Here is a 10,642-nt window from a genome sequence, read left to right as displayed (position 1 = left end):
GTGGGGATTTTCTGAAAAGTTCATCAAACCATCACAGCATGTCTTTGCTGAACATCTGAAAATAACTCGTACTAACTCCGTAACACTTGTCTCTTCAGTTGATGCGTATTGTGCAAAAGACGAACATGTCTCTGAACACTAACAACCATTTGTTTAACCGTCATGAAATTTCGCATAATTGTTGCTTGTAGGTTGTAGAGCTTCAGTCCAGGACAAGTTCTTGTGAACTGCAGTTCTGTTCTTAACTATCACACTTCCTGTGTAGTTATGACAAAAATGACAAGAGGCCACTAGTGATCTAAAAACCTAGGAATCTCTACTCCAGTAGGGAGAATCTCCGTGTTACTATGCGACTGCCTCCGTTCTTTTTTACTCATCGTTTTAGACATTTACAGTCTCCAAGACAAATGTTTCATTGCTATTTTTTCCCTAAATATATATGTTTATAATAGCTACTCCCTCCGTTTCATAATGTAAGTCATTCTAGCATTGCTCATATTCATATAGATGTTAATGAATCTAGATAAATATGTGTGTCTAGATTCATTAACATCTATATGAATGTGAGTAATGCTATAATGACTTATATTATGAAACGGATGGAGTATAAAAACTACTCCAATTACTATAGGTAGTTTTCATGACAAATCTACCAATACCATTTTCACATACCAAATCCTAATATTTCTGTATCAATTAATCATTCAAGATTTGGAGGTTTGACTGCATTATACTCACAGAAAAATTTCCATACACAAAATCTCGACGCATTGGTCCATATGGTCATAAGCGACAATGATCTTGTGGCGGCCAATGTCATAGCCTCACAGGCACAATGTACAAACAAAATGCCATGAAAATAATCATATTATCATATATGCGTCCAATGCATTAAGCCGTGAAATCTGCAGTGTCACATGCCCCTCTTAACACATGTGCTTGTCTCAACTCCCTTGACAAATCTTCAGTTCAGAACTTGTCTCAAAAGATTCAGTCTGCAACTCTGCATGGCGCACACTTCCATTCATGAACTACAAAGGTACTACTGTCCTCATGCCCTACATACATTGTAGTACTGTCCAAGATGTTTTGTCTCATTGGCCATATGATTTCCAAACCCCAAGTGAAGGATAGACTTTTCAGCTTTTTTTTTGTTTGTTTGTTAAATTTAGCTTCTATAATAGAATGTGTTGCTGCAATTTTGTGCTATTGATATTGTACTCCAAAATGAGGTTTAAGTTCAAGCTAGGCCCAAACACTCAAACACCAGCATTGAACACTGTGGGGGACAAAAATACAACCTTCAAATTGTTGATATGACCTACCCCTCCATACCAAACTATAAGGATTTCTTGAGTTTTGCACGATAATTAAGAAATTAGATAGGATTATACAAGGGATGGTTGTGATCTGTTCAGAGGCGGAAGTAGATGAAGAAATTAGATGAGAGACGGTTGTGATCAGTTGAGACGAGAGAGTAAGTGGAGAAGTTGCTACTATATTCTTAGATAAAGTACCATAATACAAGTGCAAAGGGTATTTTGTAGCATCCTATTTAATCAGTGCCTTCACCCTACTGCAGCTGCTGTTTTTATGCATCCTGCTGCCTTGGTGCTTTACTATTACCTGCCAACTGCCACTGACAGCGTGAGGCATTGCTTTCTGCAAAAAAAGTACTAAGTGCTAATAGTACACTTTCTGATGCATTGTACCTTGAGTTTTAGGATGTCTCAGAAGTCACATGTAGTCCATGAACTAGAAATTTTCTTCTGATAGCTTGTGAGGGTTTCATTCATCCTCTGCTAGTGATCTTTGGCTGCTGAAGATGAAGAAGAAGAGTTGCCATGGGAGGGCTACTCATGATCCTCAGCATGGTCTTTCCAAGGTGATTCTACTTGATGCTAATGTTTAGATTACAAGAATTCTGCAAGTTTTGCATGGCCTTTTTATTCCCATGTTTTCAGTCTTCCACACTACATCTTGCTTCAAGTTCTGTGCAAATTTGCTGGGAGAATCAACACTGCAAGAGTTAAAAAAATCATGAATATGTCTCAAAATCTAAACCTTGATCCATTGCACTTGTCTTCAGATAGCAGGTGAATCAACAAAGCATCAGCAAGGCAACATTTCAGGTTCCCAAGCTGCTGCTGCTGTGAAGAGCAAGCCATGGAAGAAGAGATACCTGACCTTCCTGTCAAAGTTTCAGAACAAGATGAAGAAGCACAAGAAACCTGACAACATCAAGGCTCATCATACCAGGAGCCACAAAACCCGCAGCATTCTCCTCTCCAGCAGCCAGATCATGGAGGAATGCAGCAACCTTGTCCAGGTGATCCGGCACACCGCCGCCGACTGCTTCGCCGCCGCGGCGACGGCGGTGGCGGCGGCGGTGGACTACGAGGAGGATGATCATCATCAGCCTTACATGCAGCTTGACCAGGTGAACTATGGAGTGATGAAAAGGGAGGCATTTGGCCCTGTTTACCTGGTCACATAGTGGTGATGGCAATTGCATTTCAGTTTGGATGCTGCTCATTTCTGGTTGTGAATGTTCTTGTAATTTTTCTGCATTGCTGTCTTGAGCAACAATGTGATTATTTGATTGAAACTGGCAAGGCATTTCTCAATGCCTTCCAGGATGTGATCCATCTTCCTTGTCTAAAAAAAAAGAAGAATTTCTCAATGCCTTTTTAAACTGCTTGTTTTCAGTAGTTTTCAGAAAAAAAAAAACAGGATCCTGCTCTGCCATGTAACTCCGAAAGATTGTTTGTGTCAATGAGTAGCATTGTTAAAATCACTTTCCATGGCCTAGTACTTTGTGGAAACTTTAGCAATGAAAAAAAAAAGAGAAAGAAGGAATGGAAGAAAGACAGAAATACCGTGCAAATTCTCTGAATTTCTATTGGAAATCCTCTACTCCGTTCTAACATGTTTGAAATACATGAATTTGTCCTCATGCACAATAACCACCACCGAATGTGTTATGAAAATAGATGCACAACGGAGACACGAATTTTATATGAAAAACCCTTATGGGATTCGTAACAGAATGTACATAGGGATAAACATAAAATTTCAGAAAGTTTAGACAATCCATTTTTTTGTAGTATAATCCCTTTGCATAATAAATTTCCAATTGGTAAGGGTATCATCAGTGGAGATGCATTTCTCGAGGCATCTCCACCATGAATGAAAAGGCCCATTTGATCATATTTTCCCAACCAAATCGGCCCAAATGTTCACGAGGAGTTTGCTGATCCGGGCCAAATTACAGGTCAAAATTTGAATTATCTTTAACTTCAAGACGAATAAGTTCTTCTGAAACAACAATTTTTGTGAGAAAAATTGATGATACGAAACAATATATGAAAATGGATTTTGCAAAAATGGAATGTTAGGCTTCTTGTGCTGGCTGACAGCATTTTCAAGCCCACGCGGGTCCGAAAATGATTCTTAAATGATTGGATTTACACCCTTGACTTCTGCTGCCTAAGATTAAGATGATTTGACGGATCATCTGCCAAATTAAACAAGATAGACATGTTTTTTAAGGCCTCTTTCATTGTTGATCCATCATTTATTCTGTTGGAAATAGGATAATAATTAATCCACCAACTGTTTGCAACAGTGGATTTTCAGTAGCAAAACTGACATTATGAATTTATGATGTCCTATAAAAATTCCTACATTTCAACTAGGATTTCAGGTTGGTCTCCAAGTTGATCTGTCCTAGGATAATTTGGATATTAAATTGCAAAAAAAGGAGAAAACTCAATTAATGGAAAAGTAATGCCTTTTGCAGAGAAAATTAGTTATGCTATATTATTATATTCATATGTCAAAACCTTTCTTTTGTCAAACTATACTTGAACTTCCTACTATTAGTTGTAAAAAAAATTAGAGCAATAGCAAAAAAATATGAAAAACTAGAAACATAAAAGTGCAAACAAAAGGGGTCAGTGACGATTAAGCACTATAGCTAATTGATGACACCTAATCACATAATTTGCGCATTTAACTACGTGAGCTAAATCAAAAGATGAAATAATGCCACGCACGATGCCACCAGTTGCAACATCATATCGGCCTTGAATTGCAGTCCGACCTAATAATCCCCATGTGTTTAATTAATTGGCTCCTTGCAAGCGTAAATTGTAGATAATCTGTTCGTACAAATCAAGACAGCCAAATCAAAAGGCTTTATGATAAAGACAAGGAATGATTAAAAAGTGACTTGATCTCCCTGACCTGCATGTTCATGTCTCGAATTTTTTTGTAGTAGGTATTCAGTAATATGTGGCACGTGTAAGGAGTTGGTAATTGTAGTTATTTAGTTTGAAGATCTCAGAATTAATGGCGTAATTAAATTGCTGTATGCACAAAAGCACATGGAACCGTTTCCAGAAGATCATAGCAACTTTCTTAGTTTGAAATTATCTATTTTTTTGCAGGAGAACTAAATTATTTATAAGGAAGATATACGATATCTTCCAGAAATTTGATTAGATCGAACAATAAAGAACAGATAATTTTGATACAAAATAACAGGAGTACTGCCATTCATTAAAGAACAGATGAATTTGCCAAAGAAGGTGCATAAAGGCATATATACATATATTTTGTTTTAGTTTTTCTTTTTAATGCCCAAAAAGATTTGCGCATCATTTCATCCGGGAAACATCAAAGAACAGAGTACAAAACAGTGTGAAATAAGGGGGCATCTCGGAAATAATTTTGCTACTAAATTCACATTTAATTTCTTCTAACTTATTTTTTCAAGAGTAAACGATGAACCACATGCGCTACAAAAAAAATGTTTAGCATAGTTAGTAATCATGTAGTTTGTAAAAGCTTAAAAAAAAGGACCCCGGTGGTTGAAGAGTTTTTCTGAAGTAATGGACCAACCTAGTGATGGTTATTGCTTCACTTGATCTAAACCAAAAGGGAAGACTGAGACAGTTACATACAATTTGTTCTAAAAACAAAAGGTCTCATTTCAAAACATTTTCAGACTCCAAAAATACTTTGCGAATAACAACGATTTGAAGAGACAGGGACATATCAAATGAGAACAGGCTTTAAATTAAAGAGTGGTGTTCCCTTTAATTTTGCTCTACTTACAAGTTTCATTTGGGGATAGACGATGATTCCCTGTCACAAACAGATTTGCTTGCATGCATGGCCTTTCATGAAAGATCAGCTCAATTTGTGATAATGGCATGCAATCAGCTCAGTTTGTGATAATGGCATGCATTGTTCTGTTCTTTTTGTTAATTATACGTGTCAAGTGTTAAATCATCCGATTAATCCTAGCTAGCTTGGGCAATACTTATATTGTGATATGGCACTGATGCTTTTTTCATGGATTGCCCTTGGTTAGTGGAGTAGGTTGTCTCTTGCCACAAAAGGTACTCATGAGGCTTGGGTTAGGTTGTCCTTTCATTGATGTTAGTTCTAACGTTGCCATCTTTCGCATTAAGGAAGTAACTAGCAAATTGATTGAAGGGCTGAATGATGTTGATTGGTTGAATGAATTTTTCAAATGAAGAAGCCCGATTAATTAATGCGGAAAAAAATTGAAAGTATACTTTTTTTTTCACCGGTTTTACAGAAATATATATGTTTCGAAGGAATTGACAGAAGTATACCGTCGTCGCGAAGCGGGATGTGAACTAGGGGCGAGTTCGTATGATGACACACAACTTCATGTGGAGAAAAGCGAACTTGCATGAGGGAGCAAGAACGGTCCACACCACTGCGAGATCGCATGAGGGAAGAGTGAACTGGTGCGCGGTGGGCCCAGTTTCGCTGTGAGTTTGCATCCTTGCTATGCGACAACAATATATTTTTATCAATTCTTTTAAAAAAATGTATTATCCTATAAAACTGGTCAAAAAAAGTATATTTTCAAGAAAATTTGACTGCATCGTCCTCATAGAATTGATCTAGCTAAGTTGTATGGTCTTCACAAGTACTATAGGGTTAAAAACCATTTTTAAAAAAGACAATATGCGCTCATTTGCTATATACTATATATTGCCCTCTCAATAATAAATTGCACATAGTTTAAACCATTAATAATATTGTTCAATACAAAGGATAGCTCTATTTGGCCTCAACCGGTTACTGACTTTAGTGGTCGCTCCTAAATATAACTTTGACCATTACTAATTCATATTTCTATTATGCTTATGAATATAGTAAACTAAGAAAAATATTTTGAAAAATTATTCACATTATTTTTATGTGTCTGATCTCAATAATTTCAGAGATATTACAGGTAAAGAATTGTATAATTTGGTTGCACTTTAAAATTAAACATGTCACCTATTTCTAACTAGAGTAAATATACACTCAATATTTTTGAAGGACAGAAACAAATGTCTTTGAGTAGATAATTTGAGTCAGCTAGCAAAAACAAAATAGCATTAGCCCACAAACTCTTAGGTGATCTAATCATTTATACTGATAGCTATGTCATATTTGGCATTTTCTTCTTCTTTTGTTTGCTCTCATTGATTGCAAGTGAAGTGATGTAGGAACCTATAGTGGTGGGGTTATATTTTCTATATACTAGCTAGCACCCCGCGTCTTTGCCGCGGGTTCTGTAGTTTTATCGTCAAACAAAATCATAGTTTTAAATGGTTAGGTGCAACTCTATGTATATACAAAATACATGATAATGTGGATTTATATATGTCTTATGTATTACAATATAATTCATGCTTTTATTTTTCCAAGTGTGATTGTGTATTGTTATAATATATGAATATTATTTCCATACACAATATGTACCATTGTATCTAGACAGTTTGCATCTCTCTACTTCACTCAAGTTTTTTCTGAAAATGGATTCAGATAATGATACCTAATAATCATATGCTATCTTATCATGCATAATAAAACAAAATACACATATTAAACAATAATTTGATTGTATTCGGAAAACATGATGTTATGTACAAAATATGTATTAGTGCTATGTGTGACTATGAGATGGGACAAGGGGAGGTGAATGGATAACTAATAAATGATTAAATTGGATAAATAAGTAGATTCTTAATCTAACGGTTGTTATCTTTGTACTAATATGATCTAATGGCTTAAAAATATTAATGATGTTGCTTCTTGCATGTCTTACTTTAATAGGAGTAAATGTCCCTTAGTGGTACCAACTATATAGGAAGATAGAGTATGATCATGTTTTTTTTCATGTATAAACTCCGATTCATAATATAATCGATAGTACATAAAATAAATCATAATTTAACATGAAATCAATAGGTTTTCCTTTCCTTCTTCCGCTAATGTTTTTTCTCCACTGTTTTGCAATATATTAAATATTTTCAAGAAATCGCGGTGGCACGTATTTGTCAGTTTGCCACCATTCTAACCTTCATGCAGATGCTGCTCCCACGATTAAAAGGTGGCTGAAAAGGAAAGGACAAAAATTGAATGAACAGAAATAAATCAAAATGAATTGTCTCGCCAACAATGTGCCCGTAGCTTAGCTAGTGCCGTACCTACTTGTCGTGTTGCTAGGTGATATAGTACTATGGAGACAGGTGAAGTGGGAATGAGGCAACACATCAGCACACTTTATTGGAACATTAACCTTGATTTTAATGTCATGGTTATGCTAACATAGAGGGGATCACTGTACTAACCATGTTTTTAAAATATCATTGACTACAGTAGTGGGGACTACTAGGAACTAAATTTCTCTCCTTAAAACCATGCAATGTTAATATTGTTGGTGGGAAAGAGTGGGAGAGATTATCTAGCATAGAGAAAAAACTATTTTACCCTCATTTTAATTTTATACTGCAGTCGATTTAAGTGAGTAGGCAAATCACAATCTACACCCTTAAATTGTTTATACTAGCAATATATACTGTCAGTATATTATACCATAAAATTTGTCTTTACGCTCTCTAATTTTTATTCATCAAGTATGACATAGTATTAGGGTAATCAAAAGAGTTAATACTGATATAGTTTCACATAATTTATGGGTGTGTCATAATAATAAGTGGTACACTATTAATAATTAATTCTCTACATGTGGTTGAATAGCTGAGCCAACCAGGCTAGCTTATTGAGATGCCATAACATGTAGCAGGTGGCTTGCGTTATTACTAGTGTTCAAGGATTCATGTACGACCGTCTAATCATGTACTCGTTCAAGCTTTAAAATGATTTTGAGGTTTATGTACTATCGTCGTTAACCGGTACTAATCAACAAATTTATTATACCCAACGGCGAAAGTGCCTGTTCTTGGCAGCTTATTTTAGTGGTTTTAGGAAAACGAATATATGAGAAAGTCTAATTAGATCAAGGGGAAAAAGAATACCATATTGTATTTTTTTTTCTTCCAAAAGTATTATGAGAACCTGTCATTCCAGATCGGTTTTCAATAATAATCACTGGATTCGCAAGATTGACGCAAGACAGTGAAGAAGAAAACATGAGAGAGGATGGACAATCAATCATATGAGGAAGAAAACCTAGAGAGATTAATTAGTCCCTGATTTAGTGTATATAGGGACCGCATCACATCTTGTAGACGGTCAATGACAAGGTACACTCTGCCCTTATTGATCAGTCCGTGAGTTCGTACGGCTCTTGTTTTCACTCGTTGGTCCTTTCCTGTCGCGAGCGTATTTAATTTCTCTTTCTAGCGAATTTGCATCTCAGGCTAAGTTTTTTTTTTGAGATAATGGAATTAAATCTAGCCTTTATTTCAAAGAAACTGCAGTCAGATATTACATAGTATATAATTCTCTAAACATTTGGCTAACCCATAAAAAACGACTAGCAAACACCAACACTTAAAAGATAGAACAATTATTGAAGCTTACTTGTATATCTTCAGTCGAAATTGACAAAAATCTACATGACCGTAATATCAAGTTTCAGCTTGCAGTATATATATTAGCTTATGGTTCTTTTCACACGTTAAAGCAGTGTCAAGAACCGGAGTATGTTGCCTTGAAAAATACCTACATATAAGATTTATTTGGAGATTTATCACATACCACCTCATTCCCACTCAACCAAAGATTTCAACATAAAACATATGCTCTAAAAATTAAGTGTCTTAGTTCTTGAATCAATACCATTAAGTCAATTTCCAGCTACATTAGAAATATTATTAGGAGGTTTTAGTCCAAAAGGAAATATAAACTACTCTCGAAAGAAATTTCGCAATATGACAATTTTCTTTTGTATTATAACCATCATAATTTTATTTTGTACTAGAGTATAAGTCAATATTTCCACCTTCGATTAGGGAACATAGCTTTTGTTCTAGTCTGAGTTCTTTTGAGCAGCTCTAAACGGTAACATGTTGATATTTTAGCATGTTTTCTAAACGGTTAAACATTTTCCTTTTTAAAAAATTTCTATATAAAAGTTTTTTGAAAATAAAATAAATCAATTTTTTTAAAATTTTTACTACTTACTCCCTCCTTACCAAATTGATCATCATATATGTTTATATACCAAGACTAAGGATAATTTAAATCACATCAATCAAGATACCATGCACACATTCTCTCACAATGCATGTATCGATTAAAACACTATGCCAATTACACCTTAGCATGCACACATTCTCTCATCTTGCATTAATTGTATTTTGATGAAATCCGTGTCCATGCGGTTATATGATGATTAATTTGAGAATTTTTGAATTCCATTATATGATGATCAATTTAGGAAGGAGGGAGTAATACTCAATTAATCATATCTATAAATTAGTTCGTTTATATTTGTAGATACTTATTTCTATATATTAGTGTTAGTTAGCAGTACTATTCTATTAGTTAACAATATCGGTCAGTTTTTTCTTTCGTGATGAACTATTGGCACCCATCCTCCATTTTTTTTGGTGGACCAGGGAGAAAGGGGATCAACAGGAAGATGATTGTATCATGATGGTTAAAGCATATGAAACATGGATTCTTGCTATGCTAATAGCTCATCTGTGGGGATAAAAATCAAAACCTAAATAGCCATGTTGGACGGGGTCTAATTAAGTCCTTTCTCATCTCTTCACTGTCTTCTCCTCTCTCACTGCAGCCGCTATATCCATATCTTGCTTGTTGCTTATCGTCCCATGGTGTCTAGATGCAACAACAACTCGATGAAGTAGAGGAAACTCATGGTGAGCAAGTGAGCTCCATATATGTGTTCAAATTGTTAAACTCTATCTGCCTCGTCGCCAATGGCTGCCTCCCCTTTCTTGACATGTGTTGTCTTGTTTTTCTTAGAGAGCGTTGTCTTGTTTCTCTTAACGCCTTGCAGCAGCAACCCTTTACGATTCACGTCTCGTAGCAGTAGTAGGTTCACGTATGCCGGTGATTATATCGCAGGCAATGCCTAGCCAACCGCTGGACAAATTTATACTACACACGTTGAATACAAATTTGAACAAAATACATGCTAACTTAACGCATGTTTGTGTTTTTTTTTTCCCATCAAGATAAGATCATATATGGTACTACACAACTGTCGACAAATTGAAGCATCTTAGGGTGGTGGGTTTAATGCATAAAGAACTCATGGTTGAATATAATTTCACTACTAGTATTGGATCCAATATTTCGTCTCACCATTACTTTAGTTGTGGTCAAAATT

At 35.4% G+C, this 10,642-nt stretch overlaps 1 protein-coding gene across 1 annotated transcript; it reads left to right on the top strand.

Moving 5' to 3' along the window:
- Positions 1–1,554: 1,554 nt before the first annotated feature.
- LOC9266891 (uncharacterized) lies at positions 1,555–2,648 on the top strand. Its single transcript, XM_026020744.2, has 2 exons — positions 1,555–1,885; positions 2,090–2,648. Exons 1-2 carry the CDS (start codon positions 1,826–1,828, stop codon positions 2,495–2,497), a joined length of 468 nt encoding a protein of 155 aa, XP_025876529.1. The 5' UTR covers positions 1,555–1,825; the 3' UTR covers positions 2,498–2,648.
- The last annotated feature ends 7,994 nt before the right edge of the window (positions 2,649–10,642 follow it).

This window comes from Oryza sativa, chromosome 10 (assembly GCF_034140825.1).
Source record: "Oryza sativa Japonica Group chromosome 10, ASM3414082v1".
Classification (NCBI taxonomy): Eukaryota; Viridiplantae; Streptophyta; class Magnoliopsida; order Poales; family Poaceae; genus Oryza; species Oryza sativa.
Note: the sequence above shows the minus strand (reverse complement) of the source record. Positions and strands in the feature narration are given on the sequence as shown.